Here is a 27,119-nt window from a genome sequence, read left to right as displayed (position 1 = left end):
CGATTGCGCCGTCGCCAATCCAGTATCGCCCATGCTTCTTGCCTCCTCCCACCCTCATGACGACTTCTCCATCAAGGTCCTCGGTGCTCGGATCGTACTCTGGCCCATGGACCTCCCTTGCCATCGATGTGTACTCACTAAGGCGGTTGTGGACGGTCGCATTGCTGTACGCCTCGGGCCCGTCCTCCGGGTTGTAGTCGACGTCGGACGTCGCCTTGCCCTTGTGGGCCATAGCAAATGCCTTGAAGATGGAGCAAGGCTGGCCACCATGTGACGCCGACTGCGAGAAAAACAGCAAGATGATTAGAAATCATGCAGAATTGAGCGTTAGAATAAATAAATGAATTCGCGTACCCATGTTTGTGCGTATCCGCTGAGGTTGCGGCTGCCTTGATGGTGTGCTACACCTGGCATCATCAAACGCCGCTCCCGGCACAAGTTGTGCGTCTCCTCCCACTCGCGTGAGCACCACTTGTCCACCATCTGTTCCCAGCACTGGGGATGCGCAGCGCACCAATAAGAAATCATCTACAGGCCATCAAGTACATGACATATCAGAAGATGAAATTAAGCCTACTTAATCTCAAAAGGAATCAGTATTAATGTTCTGTATTTACCTGCAGGTACTGGTCCCGGGTCAGCGTCATGGTTCTTGCGTCCCTTTTGGTGACCTTCGTTCCAACGACGGTCCCGTGGTAAGTTACGACGGCCTGGATGCGCGCCTCGTAATGCATGTCCACGACGAGTTTTTTGCAGCATTTGGTAGCCACCGCATCCGCCCTGGCCTCATGTCCGTCCTGGCATCTAAAGAAATCCTGCATACAAACACGATGTATCCATTCATTATTTCAAGAATGTCCAATAAATACGATGTATTGAGCAATGTAGTGCGAGGAAGACTTACCCACAGCTCTTGCTTCACCCGCTCCGCCTTGTTGTTGAATACCCTGCGGGCCCGATCTGCAGCATCGGGGGCGGCGGCGTAGTGGTCAAACGAGTAGGCCGGCCCCGTCACTCCGGCGTACTCAACCAGGCCAGGGAAGTGCTCCTTGCACAGAAGACCGAGGATGCCATTGACTTGGCGTGTGTGAGCACCTCCACTCGCCATAATCGTCCAGTTCCTGCCCAAGTGATTAACAATCGTCCAATTTCTATTTTGATATTCAACATATCATATAAAGTAGTGATAACATCTAAAGTTACTTACTTTTCCCCCTCGGGTCGAATCAGCGGGCGTCTCTCACGAGGTATCGGTCGCTGAGGGAGGCTCGCGGGACCTCGCAAGTAGACGCTGGACGAACTAGAGGAAGCGGAACCCCCTGCTGTCGCCTCCTCCAGCGCGTCCTCCTGCGCCTCCTCCTGCGCCTCCTCCTGCGCCTCCTCGGCGTCCTCCTGGGGCACCTGCTCCTCCTCCTCCTCCTCACGCGACGGGGCGGCAGGCGACGACTCCCTCCTGCAGCTGCTCCTCCTTGTCCTTCGGTACAAGGACGTTAGCTTCCTCATCCCACCGCCCACCATCTTTGTTCAATCACCTGCAATTAAAAAGAGTAAACCAATAAGCACAGATAAACAAGAAGTACTTAGAAAGAGATGCAAAATAAACAAAACGTAATTACAAAATAACATAGTATTACATGTATTAGAAATAATCTTCATGATCGGGATTAGCTGGATCATAAGTCTCATCATCACTATCAATCATGTCGAAATAATCAACACTATCCGAATGAGCAATGTTGCCATTGTCATTGTCTAAATGTAATCGCTCAAGCATTTGTAAGTCCTTCACATTTTGCACCTCATCTCCAACGTCCTCTTCAATAACCGTTTCATTGTCTACTTCCATTCCGATCGCTTCGGTTAAGTCTATCTCAAACCTCCCTTCTAGTCCCTCTTCTTGAAAGAACTCTCCGTCATATGTGTTTGGGTCTAAGTTGTAATCTTCATCGTTTGGGACAGGCACTTTACCATGTGGCGATACCCTGTGCACAATATCCCAACCCTTAAGATGCCTTATGGTTTGACACGCATATGGGAGATAATAAACTTGCGTGGCCTGTTGGGCCACAATATAGACATCGTCTCCTGGTAAGACGGAATCCTGTCGAATTTCGACTAGCCCAAGATTACAATATGTCCACCTCGTTACTTCAGGATCAAACCAATGGCATTTAAATATGACGGGATTAAAAGGTTTGGAACCATGAAACTTGAGTTCGTATATTTCTTCAATTCTTCCATAATACTCGACCTCATCAACGCCGGGCGTAAAAACTCCGGAACTTGTGGTTCTTCGATTGGGCCGACTCTGCTCGTAGCTTGTTGTGCGAAAGCGATATCCATTCACGTCATAACCAGAAAATGACCTGACCCTATAGGCAAAGCCATCGGCAACCTGTCTCAACTCGGCACACATAGACGCATCCCTCTGGCCCTGCAAGCTCAAGCAGGATACATCGTTATATTATTCGCACGTACGAGTAACTTGGAATGTCAAACTACGTACGAGCTAAATTGGACGGTACCTTCCGTTTGAACCAAGAAATGAAATCGGGCATTCCATTTCCCGCACCCTGTCTAAGAAGGGTATCTACCTGCTGCGGGGTAGGATCCCTTGATTGACGCCAGAATTCATGAAGAAATTCCCTGTACCAACGAGAAACAAGGGGGTTGGATGCAGAATAGTGATGGCGTATTTAACAAGTTCGTTGAGAACTTACTGCATGTACGGTGCCACTTCGTCAAGGTTGGTCAACACGTATAGCATGATATGGCGCCACTCTTCATGATTCAAGGTCTTGGGGGTCGATGCACTTGCGCTTCCGAGTTGGCCTCGGAAAAGGCTGAGGTTCGATTCATTTTCGCCAGCATTGTAACGAGGGGGTGGATTATGCACGCTAGGGAGGTTGTCACCATAGTATGTTGTTGTGAAGTTCGCCACCTCCTCCAGAATGTATGCCTCTGCAATGGAAGCCTCGATTTTGTATTTATTTCTACATTTCTTTTGAAGAACCTTTAGACATCTCTCGATTGGATAGCACCAACGGCCCTGCACGGGCCCCCCCATTCGTGCCTCGTACGGGAGGTGCAAAATCAAATGCTGCATCGGATTGAAGAAGCCGGGTGGAAAGATCTTCTCCAACTTACAGAGCAACACAGGTGCCATTCTTTCCAAGTCAGCAATCACGGTCCGAGATAACTCCTTGGCACAAAGCTGGCGAAAGAAATAGCTCAACTCTGCCAGCACAAGCCAGACATGCTCAGGGACATAGCCTCGAACCATCGCCGGAAGAAGCCGCTCAATCCATATGTGGTAGTCATGACTCTTCATCCCTAAGACTCGCATAGTAGATAAGTTCACTCCCCTCCTCAGATTAGCTGCATACCCATCAGGGAACATTAACGTCTGGATCCATTCTAGTACTTCCCTCCTTTGGGGCTTGCTCAAGACAAAATCGGCCTTAGGCCTTCTCCATGTCTTGCCGCGACTAGGAGGCTTCATATGTTGGTTTGGTCTATCGCATATCGTTGCCAGATCCACTCTAGCCTTAACGTTGTCCTTTGACTTGTCAGGAATGTCCATGATTGTTGCCCAAAGTGCCTCGGCAACATTCTTTTCAGTGTGCATTACATCAATGTTGTGTGGAAGGAGAAGGTCATCAAAATAGGGGAGCCGAGTCAAGCCCGACTTATGAGTCCACATATGTTGCTCACCATATCCCACAAAACCACCTTCTGGATTGACCTCGAGACCATATATCTGTTCACGAACCGTGGCACCAGTCATTATCGGTGGTGCAGGGTCTGTCACTACGACACCTTTCGTAAAGTTCTTGATGTCTCGTCTGAATGCATGGTCAAGAGGGAGGAATTGCCGATGTTTGTCGAACGATGAATACTTGCCACCCTTCTGCAACCAAATGAACCTCAGACCTTCCTTGCATACTGGGCATGGGAACTTCCCGTGAACACACCAGGCGCAGAATATCCCATACACCAGGAAGTCATGCAGGGAGTAGTGGTACCAAACATGCATTTTGAAGTTTTTCTTTGTAGCTCGATCGTATGTCCATACCCCTTCCTCCCAAGCACGGACCAATTCATCAATCACAGGCTCCATGAACACACCCATATTATTCCCCGGGTGTCCAGGAATTATCAACGACAAGAATACGTTCTGTCGTTGAAAGCATATGCCGGGGGGGAGATTGAGGGGGATAACGAACACGGGCCAACATGTGTATGGGGCAGCCATCATTCCATAAGGATTGAACCCATCTGTTGCCAGCGCAACACGTACATTACGAGCCTCTTTAGCTTTCTCATGATGAATGCCATCAAAGTGGGTCCATGCTTCACCATCGGATGCATGTACCATCCTGTCAGGATTGTATCGTTTGCCATTTTTGTGCCATGTCATCTGTTTCACGGATTCCTCGGTCATGTATAGCCGTTGGATCCTCGGTATGAACGGAAGGTGCCGTAGGATTGTCACGGGAATGTCAAGCTGCCTCTTCTGGCCATCACCAGAACCTACCTCCAGAAACCTAGATGATTTACACTTTGGACAGTACTTTGCTTCCACGTATTCTTTCCTAAATAGGATGCACCCCTTCGGGCAAGCATGTATCTGCTCATACGGCATCTTAAGTGCACGAAGGAGTTTCTGTGACTCGTGCATGCTCTTTGGCAGAAGGTGACCCTCCGGAAGCAGGCTGCCAATAACTGTCAACATACCATCGAAGGCGTCTCGACTCAGGCTATACTGGGACTTTAACGCCATTATGCGTCCAATGGCATCCAGTTGAGAAACCTTTGTCTGGCCGTGAAGGGGTTTCTGTGCCGCGGCAAACATGTCGTAGAACGCCTTTGCGGTTGCCTCTGGCTCCTCCTCCGTACGGCCTTCAGCGAACTGTGCCTCGTGATAGTCATTTAACATGTTTGCTACCCCGGCATCAGCATCATAATCCTCGACACGTGGTCTCACCACCTCCTCTCTCATACGATCGGCTTCACCATGGTAGACCCACCGGGTATAGTCTGCCGTAAATCCATTCTTCCAAAGATGTTCCCCCATGACCTTCTTCGTTTGTCTTTTCCTGTTTGCACATTTGCTGCAGGGACAGCAAATTTTACTCGCTCCTTTAGCAGCCACGCCAAATGCCCGTTCCAAGAAAGCATCGGTCTTGTCGATCCATTCATTGGTCACCTGACCCTGACTTGCGCGGCCCGTGTACATCCACTCACGGTCCTCCATCCTCTAACATATATAGCGACGAGTAATATAAACATCAATTGCATCTACACGACGTTCCTACTATCTAATAGGTGAGGATAGGTCCTAATCCCACGCGAGGATCCGTAGATGAGGTTAGTTTCCATGCTCTACTCCTATTCGAGACAGAATTTCGGCAGCACCTCCCCGCTGTTCTCCAAATACACGTCCTGCTAGGGAGAGTGTGTATCCGGAGAACAACAGGGAGATGATGCCGAAACTCTGTCTCGGATCGGAGCAGACCATGGAAACTAACCCCACCTACGCATCCGCGGGCTGTCCAAAAAACGTGGACAATTCGAAACAGATACGGTTTTAGATATGGAAATATCTGCATATTTCCAACCGTATCTCTTTCGAACGGGAGACGCCTAACTGGGTTACGTGATCTACGACCATGATACGGAAAGAGGGGTTATACCTAGGGTGGCGGTGGAGTCAGGCTAGCGGGGCCGTGGCGGGTCGGTGCAGTGGCGAGGCGATGCAGTGCAGGCAGACCCGCAGCGGCAAGGAAGGCGATCGGGGTCGCCGAGGTACTCCGGCGCCGCTCCGACTGGCTCTTCTCTGCAAAAAAAGAAACATAAAACTGTCAATACAAAATTTCGGCAGCACCTCCCCTGCACGGTGAGGTTTCCAAAACCTGCAAGAAAACCAACGGCACGATGACCGACATGCACATATATATGAACGGCACGATGGCCGACATGCACAAGTAATACCATCACTACAAATACCGCAACTACTAGTAATACTACGACGACGACGACGGGTGGCATACCTAGTGGGCGTCGTAGGGCAGCGGTGGTGAAGGGGTCAGGGCGCCGGTGGACAAGGCGTCGGGGACGTGGCAACGGCGACCGGGGCGCCTCCTCCTCCTCCTCCTCCTTCTTCTTCCTCCTTCCTCCTTCTTCCTCCTCCTCCTTCTCTTCCTCCTTCTTCCTCCTCTCCTCCTCCTCCTCTCTTTCTCCTCCTCCTCCTTCTTCTTCCTCCTTCCTCCTTCTTCCTCCTCCTCCTTCTCTTCCTCCTTCTTCCTCCTCTCCTCCTCCTCCTCTCTTTCTCCTCCTGCTCCGGCGGCGCTGGCGCGGGCGGCGCTGGCCCGGGGGCGGCTGGCGCGGGCGCGGGCGGGCGCGGGCGGGCGCGGGCGCGGGCGGGCGCGGTCGGCGCGGGCGCGGGGGCGGCGCGGGCGCGGGGGCGGGGGCGGCTGGCGCGGGCGCGGGCGGCGGCGGGGAGGTTTTGCATGTGTGCGGTGCGTGGGCCGGGGGTTAAATCCCCCCTTTGCCGAGTGCCCCCGATCTGGCACTCGGCAAAGAGGGGTTTTCTTTAAAAAAATTTAAAAATCTTTGCCGAGTGCCCCCGATCTGGCACTCGGCAAAGAGGGGTTTTTTTTAAAAAAATTAAAATTCTTTGCCGAGTGCCAGACGTCCTGGCACTCGGCAAAGAGCCTCCTTTCCCGAGTGTCATTTTTTGACACTCGGCAAACCCTAATTTTTTTTTTCACTTTTGACCTCCAAACTTTTTCTGCACTCCTCATACAATACCTGGTACTCCATGATCTAATGTGGCACATTTCTCGGATTTTTTCTATATTTCTTTAATTTATTTCAATTAATTGAATTTTCTTGGATAATTCAAATTATAACTGCTAGTCATTCGAATAATGAAAAAAAATGAATGGAAAAATAACATTCATGTTATTTAGTATAATGTGAGGCCGTATCCAGGAACAGACCACAAATTTCGAACATCTTGTTCACGAAACATGACCACGAACTTGCGGTCGAGTTGTTTTTAAATTGTATAAAAAGCAAACGAAGTCCGAAAATCATGAAACTTGTCAAGATGTCATGATATCATATGTTCGAGGCTGTGATAAAAATTTGAGAAGTTTACCCAGGTTGTCATGTACGATGCTTGTAATCTGTTGCAAACCGAAGAAGTTTACCCAGGTTTCTTCGGAGATTATTCGGTTTGCAAGCATCGTATGTGACAACTTGTGCAAAACCTTCTCAAATTTTTATCACAGTCTCCACATATGATATCATGACATCTTGACAAGTTTCATGATTTTCGGACTTCGTTTGCTTTTTATACAATTTAAAAACAACTCGACCGCAAGTTCGTGGTCATGTTTCGTGAACAAGATGTTCGAAATTTGTGGTCTGTTCCTGGATACGGCCTCACATTATACTAAATAACATGAATGTCATTTTTTCATTCATTTTTTTTCATTATTCGAATGACTAGCAGTTATAATTTGAATTATCCAAGAAAATTCAATTAATTGAAATAAATTAAAGAAATATAAAAAAAGTCCGAGAAATGTGCCACATTGGAACATGGAGTACCAGGTATTGTATGAGGAGTGCAGAAAAAGTTTGGAGGTCAAAAGTGAAAAAAAAATTAGGGTTTGCCGAGTGTCAAAAAATGACACTCGGGAAAGGAGGCTCTTTGCCGAGTGCCACGTGTTTGCCGAGTTCTTTCTCTCTGGCACTCGGCAAATAGGTAGGTTTTGCCGAGTGTCACAAAATGACACTCGGCAAAGAAGCCTCTTTGCCGAGTGCCTGATGTTTGTCGAGTTCTTTATCTCTGGCACTCGGTAAATATCCTCTTTGCCGAGTTCTTTTCTTTGCGGCACTCGGCAAAGAGGCTCTTTGCCGAGTGCCAGATATTTGCCAAGTTCTTTCTCTCTGGCACTCGACAAAGAGTCTCTTTGCCGAGTGCCCGATAAAAAAGCACACGGCAAAGTATGGGACACTCGGCAAAGAAACCGTCTCCGGTAGTGCATGGGAGGCCAATGCAGCGATACACCATCGTCTCCACTTGAGATCTCGCCATCGAGTCCATACCACCCATTTCATCGTCTCTATTCCCCTCACCACCGTGCTGCTCCTCGCGTGTGCTCCGGTCCAACAGAATCTGGCTGTGCGCTGGTTGATTGGCGCGATTTGTGGGGTGAGGGCCGGTCGGCGGTCGATGCCGGCGAGTGCTGTGGATCAAGCACCGAGATCCATGGCTTGGATGGGGCACGTGGGCGCAGGCCATGTAGAACAAGCTGCTCATGCCGTGCCCCGCCGCCGCCGAAGACAAGAGGGCCATTCATGGACAAAGCATTCTCGATTACGTTATGGAGCATAACCAAACAATGTATGTATTTTGATATTTGGTTTACAGTTCCAATGTATTTCGATTCCATTACCGTTTGTATTTGCGTACCATTTTAGAGTTTTACCTAGTGTTAGTAGCAAGTCATTGATGTCCCTTGACACCATGATTACATGCTGGATCCGTCCTGCTCCTGGATCTCCATCCTCGCCGGCATCTCCATCCATCACGCGCGACAAGGAAGGGACAGCGCCGGCCATCTCGATTCCATTTGCAGTGAGGAAGATGGCGGCGGTGGCGACGAGGAAGATTCAGAAGGTCAGCGCATATGGCATAGCCGCATAGGCCATATCCACAGGCCACAACCCAGCGTCCCGCACGCACGAGTTGCGAAACTGATCTATCTTCTCGTCTCCTCTCCTCTGGCCTCGTCTCATCGACATCACATGGACAGATCGACTCATCGCCAATTCGCCATCGCCCATCGGCTGGCCGCCTGGCGCCCTGGCCGTGGCCTCTGGCGGCTGACGTGCCGAACTGCCGTCGCTCGTCGGCGTCGCCGGAGACGGCTGCAGCGCCGCTGAAATCTGAATGCTGATTGACGTGAATACGTGATCGTCCTGAGGTCTTCTTGCTGATCAGGACTGCAGCAGCCAGCAGGACTGAATTACTCAAGGTAATTAACTAATTAAGGTTCCTGATGACTGAATTAGGTCCATGATGACTGCATTAGGTACGGTACGGTGGCTGTGTTAGCTTGTTAGGTGACTTAGGTCCTGAACTCCTAAAATTTTCATGCCGAGAATTAGAAAATTCGTTTCTTGTCAACGCCCCCTGTGTTATACTTCCATTTTTACCTTCCTGCACAAATATGTCTGTAATACAACGTGTAATACAATAAGTTTGACAAGAACTTCAACTATTTTACTTTCATGCATGAGCCAGTTTCTACTACCTGTCATTATCTATGCAAGAACCAATATGCAATACTTTCAATCAGACGTATCAAAAGCATACTACACAAAGTAGCATCCAAAATATTTATGATTATCTCTGTCGACGACTTGACCTAATTGGTAAGATATATATTTTTCAGTAAGCTGTAAGCCATCAATTAACGACACAGGTTAAGGTCTTAGAGATACAAATTATTAGAAATTCCACATCACTACTGCTAATTGGCAAGATTTGTTTAAGTTGATTCGATACTTTTATACTTTTACATTAGTTTTCAACCGCTAATGTTTTCAATTTTTTCAGCACATTCTTGATATTTTATCTTCTAGAAAGTATGCATCTGGCAGCGAATATTATCTTTTCAATTAGAAGAAATTGTTTAAGATGATTTCTACAGAGTGTTTAAGATGAACGCTATTTTTTATATATTTTAAGTGTTTATTAGAAACAATTTTTAATGCACCGAATATTATCTTTATAATTTATGTATTAATTATTTTTTATGTTCCAATTTAATGGGTCGGTTTTTTAGTTTCGTCCTGGGCCACCAAAATCTTAGAACTGGCCCTGGTTTTTATTATGCTCTGAAATGGTATATTTGAATTACCTCGCAACCAATATTGTGAAAATGGAAGAGCCATTGAAACGGAATTTACTTGTTGATTCCTTTCTTTGTTGACCTAATCACGAGGGTTACGAAACTGTTGCACATAACATCGCCTAAATTCTTTTCACCACATTTTTATCCAACTGGATCATACCTACAAACTGGCAGCATAATCCTGCTCAAATGCGTTACGCAGCATGAAGCCATAGGAGGTCAAGTTTTGGTAGCGATGATAATCTCGATCGCACTAAAATACGTGGAATTGTTTCATTTTGCTCTTTATTAAATATGCTTGAGGAAACTTTGATCACGGGATAATTGTGGCCCTTTTGATAACGAATTATTTGATCATGCAAAAAGTACTCATAATCACGTGTGGTACTCCCTCTAATTACAAATATAAGTTGTCTAGAACTTCGATATGGTCTTTATTACGATGTTTCGATTAGCAATTTTTTAAACATATTATTCTAAATAAAAAATTATATACTATAAATTATTTTTCATGACAGATCTAAGTATCAATCAAATGTTATCGATCTATTGATTGCTAAAGCTAAAAAAGTTTTGACGTACAAGATCCTAAAACGACGACTTGGGATCTCTTCTAGAGTTTGTCGCTACGGCCGCACTAGATCCATGAGGTGGTGAAAAGTGCAACAAATACCTATTTGTATTTAATGAAATAATATGTTCAAATCTCTCAAGAATTGCTATATGAATATCATACTACTACATTCACCTTTGAATTTTTCATTAAAGTATAAATTTATTAATACACATGATATAAATATTGCATAAAGTGGTGGTCAAAGGTGCACCTCGACTCGACGATAAAAAAGTCAATAACTATAAATTAAAAAGACGAAGGGAGTACAATACTTTCTTGAAAGCAGATTTATCACATCTTTTTTATTACATGAGCTTCCCATGTGACGGGAGAAGGGAAAGAGCCCTTTTTCCCCTTTATTATTTGGAGCTAGGCATGTGCTTCTTTTTTTTTTCCTTTTTCTTTTTTCTCTCCCCATGGCAGCTCTGAGATATGTGTAAGAGAAGAGAAAGAAGAGAAAAGAGACCTTGGGTGAGGCTGAGGGAGGTGGTTGCAGTGAGGCTTGGGATGGCTAAGGCAGAAACAGTTCTTCTGACTATGTGATATCGTCACTAACACGTAGAGCCTACTGAAAGTTAGCGTATATATCAACGATCGATCATGTCATGGTGATATTACATCGTAGGATCTCCTTCTAGCTGGGGCGCCTATGGTAGGCTGGCAAACAAAAGGAGGCGTAGGGAGGCATGTGGCGGCGTGGCAAGAGACAGAGAAAAGCAAGCAAGGCTAGGCCCGTTGTGGCACCGGTGAGGTCCGAGGAGGTCGGTGAGGACATAGCAGAGAGAGGAGAGGAGACATAAGGTACGTACCCCTACGAATCTTGGCGCGCAGGGAATGACCGGGACAGATAGTGCCTTCCCGGGAAGGCAGACGCAGAAATTTTGCACTTGCTATTTTCCATTCCCATTATCTATCCAAATTCCACCTCGTACCCATTTTTGCCATGGATGTGGTTCAAACGTTTTTCATTATCAGAAACACTTTTCATTTGTCTATCAACTGAAGCCTTCCAAGAACCTAATGAACATGTATCAGGTGAGTCATATTCATATGGGGCACTAGGAGTTTCACTTTCAAGAGAATCTATGAGCATAAAATTGGGAACTTGATTGCTCCAAACATACACGAACGGGTCTTGAAAATCTAAATGCATCATGAGACATAAGATATTTTTCTAGCTTATATGGAATATACTTTTTGTTGACTATGTACATACTTTCTATTTTCACGTAAGAAACCGTCTATGAAAATTACTTTTCACAGGCGGTTCTCAGCCGCACGGGACCACAGTCACTTTCTCAAATGATTTTTTCTATGAATCGCCTGTATAAATCAATCATAGGTGTCTCGAAAAATAGGTTTTGTAGTAGTGGGCGCGAGCACATTCTGGACTTAGTGATGCGCAGCATTTTTTATATGGACTGCCACTGTCGAAGGCATGGGGTCGGCAGGACGGAATGCTTCAACACAAGAACGCAAAGCGGCACTGGTAGTGTTACGAGCACCAGACGCCAAGCTCTTGAAGAACAGTCCGCACTTGATCATCATTGGGCGGCCGCTGGGCCACAGCTAGGCCGACGATCAGCGCCACCGGGCAGTGGCGGAGCTCTGCGTCCGGTAAAGACTTATGCTAATAATTAAGCGTCTAAACCATTCAAGCTAGATCACATACTAATATGTATTATTTATATAGTACTTAAAATCCATGCTTATACGGTACAACGAACTACATAAAAGCGTACAATGATATAAAAGTAATTACCTAATTAATGAGTAATTCGTTCGTTCGAGTCTCCCATATCTTCATCAATAGTAACATGTGAAACTGAACCTATAATTACAAATAGTATATGTATAAAAAATCAGAATGCAAAATTAAAATTAATTAATAAATAAAAATTAGTAATCAAGAATGCAACATATAACTAGCACTAACCGAAAATAATCGATGTAGACTTTATATACGACTCTTCAGTTCTTAAAAATAGTATGAGATATCTTCATCTTTAATGTTTGCAAAAATATCTCACCCAATATAATTGCAATTTGCAATTACCTGCCGTTGGCCGTACTACCCAGCTGCCGAGCTGCAGCAGCTGCTGCTGCTTGCCGGCCTGCCGCGGCCAAGATAACACAAATTAGTTGCAATCACATCAAAAAGATCACTCACTCTCACTCCCACTAATGCAACACACATAAACTTTAATGCTATGGTCTGCTAGTCCCTTCCCAACGGCCTTTGTTGATGCAAGCAAGAAGATCTGGTCAAACTGAATATTTGCAACAACGAACAGAACATCTGCACTCACAAACCGAAATCTATCCACAAATCAGTTGAGCGAATATGGCCTTCACATCATCAAAAACCGCATCGGCAGATTTGGCACCATCAACCTGTCAGGCACAAAGAGCTATTGCTCATTTCACCAAGCAAAAGCATTTACAGAAAAAGCATTTACCGGCGACGGATCCAATGACGCCGTCGAACAGGGCGAAGAGACGGTGAAGTGGCAGTGGCTCTTGCGAGAATCCCGCCCAGGTGGCGGGGCGAGGTGTATGAATCTGCATCTCTGGCGCCGCCGCGCTGCCCCTGTGGTCTTCCGCTCCAAAGTGTTGGCGCCGCCGCGCCGCCCCTGTGGTCTTCCACTCCAGACTATTGGCGCCGCCACACCGCTCTGCTCCGCGCTGCCATGATGCTCCGCGAGCGCACGGCCCTGGATATCTGTCGCCGCCGTGCCCTCTCTGCGATCTGTGGCTGCCGTCTGAGGGGCGACGATGCTACCCACTGGAGGAGCGAGCGACGGTTGGATGGGGTGCTGCTGTGGCAAGGAGTAATGTGATGGCATGGAGATCGGGAGAGAAGAAAAAACATTTACCGGCGATGGATCCAATGACACCGTCGAGCGGGGCGAAGAGACGGCGAAGTGGCAGCGGCTCTCACGAGAATCCCGCCCAGGTGGCGGGGCGAGGCGCACGAATCTGCATCTCTGGCGCCGCCGCGCTGCCCCTGTGGTCTTCCGCTCCAGAGTGTTGGCGTCGCCGCGCCGCCCTTGTGGTCTTCCGCTCCAGACTATTGGCGTCGCCACGCCGCTCTGCTCTGCACTGCCATGATGCTCCGCGAGCGCACGGCCCTGGATATCTATCGCCGCCGTGCCCTCTCTGCGATTTGTGGCTGCCGTCTGAGGGGCGACGACGCTACCCACTGGAGGAGCGAGCGACGGTTGGACGGGGTGCTGCTGTGGCAAGGAGTAATGTGATGGCATGGAGATCGGGAGAGAAGAAAAAGCATTTACCGGCGATGGATCCAATGACACCGTCGAGCGGGGCGAAGAGACGGCGAAGTGGCAGCGGCTCTCACGAGAATCCCGCCCAGGTGGCGGGGCGAGGTGCACGAATCTGCATCTCTGGCGCCGTCGCGCTGCCCCTGTGGTCTTCCGCTCCAAAGTGTTGGCGTCGCCGCGCCGCCCTTGTGGTCTTCCGCTCCAGACTATTGGCGCCGCCACGCCGCTCTGCTCTGCGCTGCCATGATGCTCCGCGAGCGCACGGCCCTGGATATCTATCGCCGCTGTGCCCTCTCTGCGATCTGTGGCTGCCGTCTGAGGGGCAACGACGCTACCCACTGGAGGAGCGAGCGACGGTTGGACGGGGTGCTGCTGTGGCAAGGAGCAATGTGATGGCATGGAGATCGAGAGAGAAGAAGTTCGATCGGGGAAGTTGCCAAGTTGCGGTGCGTGAGACGGGGGGCCACGTGCACATGATGTGGGGGCGATTGTGGCGGTTGATGGACCGAGTCAGGAGCTCTCGGTTTTTTATGTTTTTTTCTTCTCGGTGGTTCGGTTTTTTATTAGATAAGAAGTGGGAGGGTAGAGTATGAAAGGGGTGCTTGATATCAGTAAGATAGAGAAATATAAGCAGCTGTATTTAAGTAACTATATTATTTTTTATCTAAGTACCTATGTTACTACAGTTGAGAAAAATTTAGTTTTTTCATACATACATCCTCTAAGTACTCCACATACTCTTACTAAATAAGTTACTTTGCAATATGAGTTGTCAGATGCTAGTGCTCACTCTCCAGTAGGGTCTTGACTCCCCCTTACACATAGGCAGTGATGGAAGACGTGGGATCACCAGGGCCACGCCACGAGACCCCTCTCTAGCACATCGTAGCAGACGACGCACCTTCCCTGTGACGGCGAACCTCATCCACTTCGCTGGCTGCGCGACCTCACCCAACCCTCGTCACAGAGCACCGGTGTCGGCAGGTGCAGCTTTGTGGCGCAGATCAGGGGTGACGTGTTGGCCACGTGAGCCGGGACCTGCATCGCCGTGCGCATGCACGCCATGCGCTCCGACGTGTGGTCCTCGCTCCGAAGTATGTCCCACGTCGACGACGACCACGAGGCTGCCGAGACCAGGCTCGACCAACAGGTCCTGGAGCTGCATGTGGGAGCCGCTAGGGTAGACCTCAGACGCCATGCGTCGAGGCGCCGGCAAAACATAGCGAGCTCATCGGGTCGGCTGCAGCGGCGGTGGGAAAAGGGACGAGAAACCTTCGAACATGGATTTTGTACGCGCAGTGGGACGAACACCCCCGCTAAAGAGAGGACTCATGTCCCGCGGGAGGGAAACGTCGCCGCGGGAGGGAAACGTCGTCACCGAGCCACACTACTACATAAAACTCTATCACTGTTGGCTCTAAAGTTATCTTCATTTGTGATTTTAGAGTCAACAGTTAGCAACAGGTAGTGATAGTTAAAGACTATCACTACCGACCCGAACACCAATAGCGAAGGAGTTATCACTGCCGGATGAAGGCTTTAATCGGTGATGATAGTTAGTTATCAGTGCTGGCTGAAGGCTTCAGCCGACAGTGATACAATTTACCACTGATTCATTTTTCTACCCGAAAAACTAAAAAAGTAAAAAAATTGCACTCAAGGAACCCCACGCCCGCACCGTCACAAGTCACCAATCACATGACTTTTCGCGCGAAATACGCACGCGTGCGGCTCGTGACACTCGAACCTAAGACCTCTCAGCTGAGTGATGCGTCCTTACCATTCTACCACAGAAGTACTTATGATAACAATGGCATATGCAATCATTTTGATCTCTTCTGTCTGAACTTTAAATGATTATTTGGATATCTAAATGACTTCAAATGAAAAGTTTTTCAACTACAAAGTTGTAAATCTCGTCAAGGACTGCAATTTTTATATAAATTTTGTCCTCATTCGACTTCATATAGAAAAGTTATGAATTTTTAAAGATAAGATATCATCTATTATCACTATCGGCTCATGTTACGAACCGGCAGTGATACTTGACCAATCACTACTCATTCTTTATCAGTGTCAGTTCTTTTTACGAGCCGATAGTGATTCCCATTATCATTGTTCGTTTATAACACGAGCTGGTAGTGATACTTGACGAACTATCACTACGAGTTCATGGCTAGAGCTGGCGGTGATGGTCAAGGTTTCACTGCTGGCTCGTAACACGAGATGACAGTGATGATTGAGCTGGGCATCTCTATCGGCTCAAGCCATCCACTGATAATGATGACTTTTATCACTGCCAGTTCATAAAATCAGATGATTGATTCTTCCCATACGACTTTTGAGCCGACAGTGATGCCCCATTACTGCCGGTCCATTAGAAATCGGTAGTGTTGGACCGACATATAAAGTCAATTTTATAGTAGTGTCAAGTGTCCGCGCGAGATGCTATCGCGTCCATGGTTCGGAACGGAGAGCCACGCCACATGTATATACCCCACCAATGAATCCTCTTACCAAAATCATTTTTTTTAAGTTCAAGTTTTGTATTAGGACCGTCTGTAATGCCTGCACACCCATGTTAGTATAGCCAAAGATTTTTAATACAAAACCATTTTTCATAAGTCCTATGGTAAATGGTTCTATGCTTCGCTCACAGCATAGACATTCCCTCTTTTATAACCGTCTGTGATGTTATTATCACTGACGATTTTTTTAAAACCACCATGCAACGTCTAGGATAGGGTATTCTGTAGACGTGGATGTGCACATACATTCATAAACACACACGCCGCCCTATGTCTAGCCGTTTCGTAATCACTGATCCTTTCGATCTTTTCAACACACATTGGATCATTAACTTGGAAACCAATCCACCAGTCTTATATTGGCATACACAACAAAACTCATTACCATTTTTATTTGGACAGTTATGTTGTAATCAATAAATTAAAAAAGGGGTGATTGCAGGACCCAGTCTTAGGTAGCGTTGATCAAGGTATTTCAGCTCTGTGGCAAAAATATCTAATTTGCATACTAGCTCCTACGAAACACATCTGTGTTTCTGAGAAACACATACCTCCTAATGGCGTGTCATATTTATGTAACTACGCACCAGATTATATTGACATTTTATGACGAGACCTTTTTTTTGGTAATTCACTCTTAACTGTTGCTTTCAAGCCTTTACCTTTTAGTGTCTTTCATTCGTACGTCCAAGAAGTTGTTCAGCCTAGTTATGTACATGCAGGTTGCTCAGCCGAGTTATGTCACCCTCTCTTAAAAAAAGAGAGCCAAATTATGTCAAATTATTGCTTCAGGTCAGCAATTCAGTGTATCCAAAGCACTTGCTGCAATGGTGTCAATACAAGATCACTCAAGCTAAATTTTTCAAGAAAGGGGTTTTCTTGACAATTTTAGCTGAAGTTGCCATATTAAGCAGAAATTTACCATTTAAGCCATTTAAGGAGCAGAGACAATGGTAAGTGACAACCAAGGATTAAACTAGTGGTCTGGTGGACACCAATCGAGGCGCTAAGTTAAACTTGCAAATTTCGCAACACAGCTACATGCTCTATAGCGCTTTGCAGCACGCTACGGCTCAAAACCTTTTTAGATTATTGATTTGCACATATATGGCTAGATTTTGAAGAGACAAATCTTAGTGATACTTTTAGTGATGATTATGGAACTACTAAAACCACCATTAAACAAATACTTACATCTCAACTGCCATCTTCCACTACAACAGAATTGGACTTATATGCTGGCCAATCACTGCCGGTTCCTCATGAGCCTGGAGCTTAGACAACGTTGCGGTCGATCAGACGTGATCGGGTCCTCCGCTCCACCACCATCACCCCCCCCCCCCCGCGTCCCCACACGTACACACGCCGTCAGCCGTCCGTGCGGATATGCAGTCCTCATCGCGGGAGAGGTAGATGGATGGCTCAACTCGACCGATTTTTTTGGTTGATTTGTGAGAACTATTATGTATATATGTGTGACATAAATTACTATATACTAATGAATGTGCTTTTATTATTGATTTATATTACATATGTCTCATTGTATGCATGTATTGAGTGGGAGAGAGACGGAGAGATCGAGGAGAGAGAGGGAGGACAGAGAGGGAGAACAGGGCTGAAGTAGAAAGTGGGGGGAGGCACAACACTGTCGGCTGAAACCACTAACCGACAGTGATACTCAAGGAATCATTGCCTGCCGAATCCTTTAAACGGCAGTGATAACCATTTTTACTGTTAGTCCACAGAGCCAACAGTGATAGTCACTGACTATCACTGCCCGTTACCCACTATCGGCTCCAAAACTGATAGTGAAGAGGGTTTTAGAGCCAGCAGTGATATATTGTTATGTAGCGAGCGTTGTATGAAGTACCAATTATATTTCCACATATGCATGGATATAACTACTCTTTGTGGTTTTGTGGCTCTATTGAGTCGGTTAATTGGTAAATATGTCTTTAGTAGCTATTGTGGTATTTTACTCAGTATAAAATATTATAAATCGATATTTTTGCAAATGATCATGATGTAAGATTGATTCCGCTATAGATGTTTTGCCTGCAACACCGCGATGTCGCTAAAATCGTGATTTAGCAAGCTCTTAATTGCTCCTACTTCACACGACATATATGTATGTCCAAATTTGTTCTACCTAAAAAAAACTCTTTTTCAGCTAGGACTTTTTCTACTGACACTCCACAAAGTGTAATAATCTATCCTAATGATGATCCATTCTCAAGCTTACAATGGTAAGTTTTCACCTCCAACTGATAAAGATGTACACATTTATCCCAGAGTTTCTAGCCTTTTCAAACACGTTCTACCAAGACCTCTGGCCCCAAAATATCCATATGTATACTGAAGAAGAGGGCTAAAACAAATTATATGTGCACAATTAAAGGTGTGCGTTTGCATTGTTCACAAATCAGAAAATTGAATAAGCCAAATGTTTTCAGTACCGCACTACTAAATCACTATACTACACGACAAATTGTCCTTATAAATATTTTATTTGGTCCAAATTGAGAATCAAAAGTTTAAGACAGCTTAGGAACATATACTCAAAGCAAATGATACAAAAAGGAGAAAAATTGTAATTTGGAAAAAAAAATTGATACAAAAAGGAGAAAAAGGTTGAAAAACCCTAACCCCCTCTCCCGTTCTCCTCCATGGCGAGCCACCCTTCCCCCTTCCACCTCCCCGCGGGCGCGCAAGAGACCGCACCCGGTGGAGGAGGAGGCACACCCTTGCGCCGTCGCCCCCGGCCCCTTGCTGGCGGGGTTCATCTTCATGTGCAGCGGCGCGACGAAGCCCGATTGCTATCGGCACCGGGTGCTGGGCCTGCCTCAGGGCAGGCTGGAGGCCGTCTCCCAGATCCGTAGCGGCACGGTGGTCTTCCTCTACGACTTCGACGCCAGGCATCTCCACGGGCCCTACCACGTCGACTCCGACGGCGGGCTCGACCTCGTCCCAGCCGCATTCCACGGCGGCTTCCCCGCCCAAGTGGGTAACCGCATTGTGCCTGCCACAAAGCCGTGAGCTTTTTGGTGATCCATGGCAAGAAATGGCCAAATGGGGTGGGCTTTTAGAGTAGTGGTACTCTTTTGTGCTGGTTGGTACGGTTAGAATCTTTTGTTATCAGTGGCTTCAGAGTAATCACCAGTGTGGAATTGGGACTGTGTTGAACCGTGCATAAGAAGTTGAGGGAAATGGTGAACCGATGGGTCTAATAAGAGTAAGCTTTGTTGGGAATGTTCTATGGTTGGCGAGAACAAATCAGAGGGTGTCATTTCCACTTTCTCGCTGGTATAGGAAGGAAGAGGTCGAAAATTTTAAGGGTAGGGCATGACGAAATAAGATTTATGTTGTCCAATCCTATTAGCATGCTGAGGTGGTCGCCCGCCACCGAGCTCTCTCTGCTCTTTTTCTCTCCCTATTTATCTTTCTACTGCTTTTGGTGTTTCTTTTTTCTGTGGGTGTTGATTGGGAATATAGGTGGGAAGAAGTTGTGCCTAACTACTACTAGTACAGAATACTACTACCCTGGCATTTTCTCTTGTTGCCTTTTTCCTTTTGCCTTCGTGGGAGCTTTCTATGTAGTATCCCTGCGGCTGCCTGCTTAAGGGATTAGGTAAGCCATCTTAATAATGGGTAGCCAGTATAGCAGATTTTTCTCTCTACTGCTATACTTATATTATCATTATAATTTTTTAATATCTTAGATTATGATGTATGTATAGTATCATCACGCCGCACATCATAAGCACTATTGGTATGATATGGATTGTACTGATTGTTTGTATGTAAGGTAACAAATGTCTATCTAGTACTATAAAATATATAATATGCGAATAACTATTGGTATGTTATCACAAGCGGGAGGATATATGATAGCTGTTGACCATTTTAGGTTGTAATGTATATCTGGGTGCATATTTCAAACACATTGGTTTAAATTGGATGGCAGGTAGCCACATTTCATGTGTACGTGGAGTCACTTTACTAATTCTGCAATGAGTTAACAACAATCTACCACATGAAGCACCTCGCTGGGATATGTGGCAGTTCAGCACTGTCTTTAGATGCCCACAGACCATCCCACTGCTTTTAGAGTTGTGTAGAAAAATTGGGATCTGGGACTAAAAGATATAATGTTAATAAGATTTATTGGAAAATTTGTATCTAAATGTTGATGGGAATGTATAATTTTCAATTTTCTAAGCTAGGTTGTACTCTTTTTTCCTTTGCTAGAAAGTTTTTTAATGAGACAACATATTAATAAAGCTTATTTTTGAATTAATTATATGTCCCTATTATTTCTATTTTTATTTTTCATGATTTTTCTTAAAAAACATTCGTATCCTCCATCCACCTCTCAATCTCTCATCTTAACCTATAAATAGCCACAAGCCACGCACAGAGCCACCATCTCAAACTCCCTCCCAGTGAACAACAAAGCTACTTACGAGTAAGGCCACTTGCCCACTTCAACAAAATAATTCCATATTTCTATTCATGGATCAAAACGTCGAGAACTCGCGTGCATGGTCATAGGTGTGGCAACATTTTGAAAAGATCTTTAAAGAAATTAACGGGGAATAAGTAAGATTTGCTAAATGTAATATATACAACAATGGATTAGGTGTCAGGTCTACAAATAGAACGGGATACTTGAGGAAGCATATTAAATATTGCGAGCAAAATTTTAGGGTTTCTAAAGAAGCCATGTAATTTTCGGAGCAATGGTTGTAGTCTTTTTTCCTTATAGTAGAAAGGTTTTTTTAACGAGGCAACCGATCAATAAAACTTATTTTTATCTATTTTCTATATTTTTTGAGTTTTTTAAATTTTTTATCTATTATTTTAAAATTTTCTATTTTCGAAGTGCTGCCAGATCGACCGTACCTCCACCATGCCCCGTGCCTCAACTGTGCCCGCCAAGCCGGCCATGCGCCATGCCTCCACCGTGCCCGTCACCCCATCGTGCCTCCATTGTGCCCGTCAGGCCCACCGTACCATCGGGCCAGCCTGGCACGGTGGCTGACGGGTCGTGCCGTGGGCCGAGGCAATGACACGCGGGTTAACCTGGTATGGCCCGTTTAACTAAGCGGGCATGTCAGATTGTGCCATAATTGGGCCCATGTTGGGTCAGCCCGACAGGACCATTTGGACAGATATGGCATAGCTCATCAGAACTACAACAGGATCATGGAGGTCTTCAAAAAAGCTATGCAACGACTGAGAGTTTGAGACGACATTCTGTTGTGCTTTGTGTTTTGCAATATAGCACTTTTAGCACAATTTTGTTGATAAAAAACTAATTTGTCAGCAAGGAGTTAGCACCAGCAGAATGGAATGGTCAATAGGCATGATAGATGGCTGCATGGCATTTGGCAAAAGCATCCCAATCAAACTGACTTACTGGCACTGAACATATTTTACAATTTTTCTGAACATATCCATTGGATTTCACAGCAACAGACATGTATCGATGAACATCTACCACTTTGCACCCTGCATCTCGCCCAGATTTCAAACCAAATCTATATGATACCAATACAAATCCAATCAATAATAGGATTCCAATCAAAATCCTACACCCTTTCCCGCGACAAAATTCCGATCAAATCGGCAAATCAACATGCATGAGAATAGAAATCGACACAAATTCGAGAGGATTTGATACTTACCACGGATTGGAGAGGCTAGGACTCAAGACATGTGCATTGGATGTCTGAAATAACATTTTCCTCTATTCTTTTTTTATTTGTTGTGGTGCAGAATGTGGATTTAAATATACGATTTCTAACAATGCCATTTATCAAGAGGTAAGACACATTCTTCAGAAACTCGTACAAATGTGTTTATATTGTATTTTCGTTCTTTATTTTTCTAACAAAGTTTTCATGCACATTTATCTGAACATGATAAGGTTCTAACAAAACTTATACTGAACATGATATATAAAAAAAGGTATCCTCAATGAGTTTAGATAACTTATCTCCAGTAATTTTTGTGTATAAGTTATAATTTATTAGTTATTGAGATAACTTATGTTTGAAAAGTTTTTAGTAAACTTACTGTGGATAACTTTTTTAAAACATTTTCAATCAACTTATCTTGAAGAAAAGTTATATCCAATATGTTATCATGAATACTTTTCTAGGTAATACTTGCATAGATAAGTTATCTGACAAACTTATACAAATAAGTTATCAACTTTTAAGGTTTATGGATAACTTTTTTTTTAGATGTTATTTCGAATAAGTTATACAAATAAGTTTTCTCGAATAAGGTATATTCGAAAAGTTATCCTGAATAAGTTTTCTAGGTAATGTTTGCATCGATAAGTTATCTGACAAATTTATATAAATAAGTTATATCGAATAAGTTATCAACTTTAGGGTTTATGTAAAAGGTTTTCTGGATAACTTATATTGATTAAGTTTTCTAGATAACTTTGTTTGCAAAACTTTTCCTATTAACTTTGTATTTAAAACAATAAGTTGAGTAAGTTATGTTCAAACATATTTGAAATAAGGTATGTCGAAAAAGATATATCATTCTTTTTGAATAAGTTATCTCTGAATAAGTTTCCTATATAACTTACAGTGAATGAGTTATATCATATTTTTATAAGTTTTCTTTTTTCTTTTTTACTTCTGTATCTAAGTTACATTTTTTTTGTTCCCATACAAGTTTTGGAGAAAAGCGTAGATAAGAAGACACTGTTTTCATTTGAACTATGCTCTGGCTTGAAAGAGAAATTTCGCTTGTTGCGCTTCTTTTTTGTTTTACTTTTCAATTTAGTGCATGAATATTATTTGTAATATGAAAGTGGATATACAAACTAGTTGAAAAGTGTAATTTCATTTTCCTACCCTTTTCTTACCCTCATATCCCATGTCCCAAAAATGATTCGTACTTCGCGCGGAAAGAGATGTTGACGAAAGCAAAGCACAACAACATACGCGCGCGGAAAGAGAAAATGGCTCAGGTAATTAACATAACACAGCACCCCAGAAGGGAATCGGGGGAAAGGTTGTCTTTCCTTAAATGGTTTTGTCGTTTTGCTGTCTGAAGTTGTGTGCGCGCGAATTAGCAGCGTCCGTCAACAATGCCGCTGCTTCATCGGCTTATGTTGTCACGGCTGCACCAGTGTACTAGTGATTGCTCTTTATCCTACTGCTGTTTTTGAAAGTGTGGTCTTATAAGGGAACAGCACTGCGACGCCCTTCTGACTTTTGCCATCCACCCAAGGGACTAGGGTTTCAGGTTAACGGTTGTCACCTTCTCCCTCCTATTGGTATGCTGGGTATGATGTACAGCGTAGTTCAGCTCCTTTTGCTTCCTTAGGTCATACTGGCTGGCTGTTGCTGTCAAACAGTATAAGCTTATGTAAATATATTAAACTGTTAGCAGAAAATCAGCTTTGGCAGACTAATGTCCTAACGAAGCTTCAGAGTATGGCATAATAATCTCTCTCTCTCTATCATTACATGCCACACAAGTTTTTTTTAAACACAACAATGTCACAAGTTACATCATTACATGCGAACTATGACAGCATGAAACAGGAAAGAACAAAAAATGATTGCATTCCAAGTTTCCAATCATTCTACCTATTGATAAGGTATTATTACAAGTAGGGCGAATCCATCTGCTGGTCATCCCTATCGCTGCCGCTCATCATCGGAGGCAGGCTTGGGTCAGGGCGAGGAAACAACAGTTTCAAGCGAAAAGCATCCACACCATTCAGATAGTATCTGTACAGCCTCTTTGCTCGGATGAACCCCAGGCGACCATACAGAGCGAGGGCACCCTTATTTGTAACTTCTGCTTCAAGTGTCACCTGATTGCAAGTAAAGTCAGATGTAAAATACTTCAGCTTTTCACACTGTTTCAGGAAACTGGATTTGGTTGTTAGAACTTGAAACATATTTGTAAACTATTCACACGCTTAAGTCCGAAACTTCTGACGAGCAGTTTTCTAACGCTATCAGATAAGATAGTGTTTTGGGCTTATGAGCCATAAAGGCCAGCTTATTGGATATTAAGGCCCAACAAAAAGAGGCTTGTCCTTGTAGAAAGAACAACAATTGTGAAATGAAGATTAAATTATACTGGAGAAAAAACAACTTGCAGATCTGGCAAAATGCTCAGATATCCAATCCTGATTTGTCGATGGAATGTGGTGTAGACAGGCCCAGGATGGCTAATGAGGTTGATGTGATTTTGATTAGCCCTCCACGGTGTCGCTCACATAACAGAGTGTGCAATAATTTTGGTTTTTTTTTTCAGAAAGGGACCCTGTGTTATGTGAGCCAGCAAAGGGACCCAGCGAAGGGACCATGCATTACTTTCATACCATACTTTAAGCTCGAATAATCTAAGATGGTACACAAAAAAATAGGTCTATGTGGCAGGGATATAGGTGGACGAGGTCTAGCTGACCTATTTACCCATTGTTGCTCATTTGCTTTGCCAACAGTCTGTACAAAATAAACCACCAATTAAGTCAGAAGTGAGCCACCAATCAAGTGTGATGGGTCATGGGCTGACAAAGATACATCCCCACTCCCTGTCTATATGGCATTTTGCAGAAAATAGTAACTGTCATAAGCTTAAGTATAGACAGCAAAATATGACAAGGCAATATTAGCAGGTGGAACTTCTGCTTCAAGTGGCATACTGTTTTTATGGAAACTGCATGTTAATCTAGGGCCTAAGCTCAACCTTATTTCCAATTTTCTCACTGAGGTTATGAACCAATTTACACGAAAAAAATTAAATAATGGACACCATAGATAAGATGAATGACAAGCTTTCACGTCTCAGAATTCAAAAGTCAAATGAAAAGTTAGGAATGAAAAGAGTAAGCGAAATGGTCGTAGTAATTACCTCCTCACAGCCAGATTCCATCATTACCCGAATCGATCTAGTAACCAGTTCAGTTGCTGTATTACGAGAAATAGAGATTTAGTTACATTGTTTACTAAGACCAGCCTATTGTAAAAGTTGAAACAGGTGAAGTTGAAATTGCATATACTCTACTAATTTTCACACAAATTAAGTAACAACAATTTGCAGGAGCAGAGCACTGCTCTATTTCAGACGGCTGCTCAAAATGAAGCTGGAGAGTATAGTACCATGTCCTCTGTATACTTGTAGAGAAAGGCCATTCATGTCTAGCAGGATTCAACTAATGCATGGATATTGGTCAACATCCTTGCTGTTGATGTAATCGTACAAAAAAGGCAGTGCCTTTCCGATAAACAGACTACCAGTACCAAGCTAAGCACAAAAAATTAGCACGCCCATCATGATCCAAGTATCGCTCCTCTATTACAAAGCTAACTTGTGTGCGACACACCACATAAGCAAACAACTACCTCTAAGGGACTATTTCCAACAAATAAATGCTAAAAGAAAGACAAATTAATTTCAAGCATTCCATCATCAATTTATGCTAATAAAGACTCTTAATGAAAGGATCTGACAAAAGATTATTCCTATGTGGCACACATCACCAGATAAAAGAGGTTAAACTTCTGATCATAATCAATAAGCGACTTAACTATTCTTGTATCAAATCAACTATCATACACTGGAACAGAGTGAACATACAAAACTTGTGCAAAGCATAACTTAATACCCGAACAAGACTTGGAAACTATTCAAACAAAGCTTGCTAACTCCTCATCTAACTAGTTATGTAAATCTCAATTACAATTAGCCTAAGAAAATCATTTAGTCCAAGAAAGGGGAGGCATCAAGAATGTCAATTGTCAAGGAATAATCTTAGCCGAATAAAAGCAGGCGAAATAATTCACACAGAAGCTTCTTTCTGAAAAAAACATAAATCTGCTGACTGTTGCTTGCAGCAATATTCCTAATTTCTAACACAACTTAACAATGCCATTTACACAACACAACCAAGATTTTTGCAGCTTGGTTATGGATCTATTTTGAGGTGCGGTGCCGCCTTATACATCCGTACAGTACAAAGTAAAATAACTCATTGTCAAGAACAGAAAAGGGTAACAAAAGAACCAAACAGGTAAAGAAGAGGAAGTTGGCCACCTATTCCCCTGCCTCGATAGGGCTTTAGGACGACGAGCATGGCGATGTACCCCCTGAAGGCGCCCCTGTGCTCCCCCATCTTGCACACCACCGTCCCCACGCATTTGCCCTCCTTGGAATCGAACGCCTGCGCAATCTCATTCGCCCGAACAATAACAACCACGAAACCGTCAAGAACGCATCTAAATCCACCCTGAAAAATGCGAGAATAGGAGAGGGGAGCGGAGCAGGGGGCAGATGAGAGAATACGGGGGCAGAGGCGTACGAGGAAGGTGAGCTGGGGCCAGAGGTAGACGAAGTAGCGGTAGGTGAAGATGGAGTAGGGCTCGCTCAGCTCCGCGTCCACCAGCGACATCACCAGAGGCAGGTGCTGCTCCCCGCCGTAGCTCACGTACGTGATCTCTGCCTCCCCATCCCCGCTCCCGGAAGCGGAGGAGGAAGCGCCGCTTCCCACAGCCACCGTCGCCGCTGACATCGCCGACGAGGTATCAGTGCGTCGGGGCGGACCTTCCAGTAGGGAAAGCCAGGGCGTCCTCCCTACGTAACTCTGGCGGCAAGACACCCCCCTCGGAGAGATCCGAGGCCACAAGGCGCTCGGGCGGCGATCGCTGGAAGAGGCGACTGCGGCGCTGGCTGGGACCTGCGTGGCGTCGTTTGGGGAAGACGAGGAACGACGAAG

General features: G+C 44.9%; 4 protein-coding genes across 5 annotated transcripts; 1 reads left to right on the top strand and 3 right to left on the bottom strand.

Moving 5' to 3' along the window:
* Positions 1-572: 572 nt before the first annotated feature.
* LOC133887144 (uncharacterized) lies at positions 573-2,124 on the bottom strand. Its single transcript, XM_062327084.1, has 3 exons — positions 1,208-2,124; positions 905-1,121; positions 573-815 (listed from the first exon to the last, which is right to left on the bottom strand). Exons 1-3 carry the CDS (start codon positions 1,516-1,518, stop codon positions 600-602), a joined length of 744 nt encoding a protein of 247 aa, XP_062183068.1. The 5' UTR covers positions 1,519-2,124; the 3' UTR covers positions 573-599.
* A 46-nt stretch (positions 2,125-2,170) lies between these two features.
* Positions 2,171-3,787, bottom strand: LOC133886412 (uncharacterized). The gene is made up of 2 exons (XM_062326125.1): positions 2,526-3,787; positions 2,171-2,434 (listed from the first exon to the last, which is right to left on the bottom strand). Exon 1 carries the CDS (start codon positions 3,785-3,787, stop codon positions 2,717-2,719), a length of 1,071 nt encoding a protein of 356 aa, XP_062182109.1. The 3' UTR covers positions 2,171-2,434; positions 2,526-2,716.
* A 15,333-nt stretch (positions 3,788-19,120) lies between these two features.
* On the top strand, positions 19,121-19,521 carry LOC133886617 (DCD domain-containing protein NRP-like). The gene has a single exon (XM_062326343.1). The coding sequence runs from the start codon at positions 19,148-19,150 to the stop codon at positions 19,394-19,396; it is 249 nt and encodes an 82-aa protein (XP_062182327.1). The 5' UTR covers positions 19,121-19,147; the 3' UTR covers positions 19,397-19,521.
* A 4,209-nt stretch (positions 19,522-23,730) lies between these two features.
* Positions 23,731-27,108, bottom strand: LOC133887357 (N-alpha-acetyltransferase MAK3). 2 transcript variants are annotated; one of them, XM_062327288.1, is made up of 4 exons: positions 26,706-27,108; positions 26,441-26,576; positions 25,259-25,314; positions 23,731-24,209 (listed from the first exon to the last, which is right to left on the bottom strand). In XM_062327288.1, exons 1-4 carry the CDS (start codon positions 26,913-26,915, stop codon positions 23,997-23,999), a joined length of 615 nt encoding a protein of 204 aa, XP_062183272.1. In that variant the 5' UTR covers positions 26,916-27,108; the 3' UTR covers positions 23,731-23,996. The 2 variants fall into 2 exon arrangements, with proteins under 2 accessions (XP_062183272.1, XP_062183273.1); XM_062327289.1 differs by having other exon boundaries at positions 26,441-26,567; positions 26,706-27,107.
* Positions 27,109-27,119: the final 11 nt, after the last annotated feature.

This window comes from Phragmites australis, chromosome 12, assembly GCF_958298935.1.
Source record: "Phragmites australis chromosome 12, lpPhrAust1.1, whole genome shotgun sequence".
NCBI lineage: Eukaryota > Viridiplantae > Streptophyta > Magnoliopsida > Poales > Poaceae > Phragmites > Phragmites australis.
The sequence above is the reverse complement of the archived record's forward strand: the minus strand, read 5'-3'. Positions and strand labels throughout refer to the sequence as shown.

Excerpts from the sequence above, each read along its gene's own strand:
- LOC133886617 (XM_062326343.1), top strand. The coding sequence starts at position 19,148 with ATGTGCAGCGGCGCGACGAAGCCCGATTGCTATCGGCACCGGGTGCTG.
- LOC133887144 (XM_062327084.1), bottom strand. The coding sequence starts at position 1,518 with ATGGTGGGCGGTGGGATGAGGAAGCTAACGTCCTTGTACCGAAGGACA. Across the intron at positions 1,122-1,207 it reads ATTCGACCCGAGGGGGAAAA|GAACTGGACGATTATGGCGA; the intron begins GTAAGTAACTTT and ends TCACTTGGGCAG. Across the intron at positions 816-904 it reads GGGTGAAGCAAGAGCTGTGG|GATTTCTTTAGATGCCAGGA; the intron begins GTAAGTCTTCCT and ends GTTTGTATGCAG.
- LOC133887357 (XM_062327288.1), bottom strand. The coding sequence starts at position 26,915 with ATGTCAGCGGCGACGGTGGCTGTGGGAAGCGGCGCTTCCTCCTCCGCT. Across the intron at positions 26,577-26,705 it reads GGCCCCAGCTCACCTTCCTC|ATTGCGCAGGCGTTCGATTC; the intron begins GTACGCCTCTGC and ends CGGGCGAATGAG. Across the intron at positions 24,210-25,258 it reads TGGAATCTGGCTGTGAGGAG|GTGACACTTGAAGCAGAAGT; the intron begins GTAATTACTACG and ends ACTTGCAATCAG.
- LOC133886412 (XM_062326125.1), bottom strand. The coding sequence starts at position 3,787 with ATGACTGGTGCCACGGTTCGTGAACAGATATATGGTCTCGAGGTCAAT.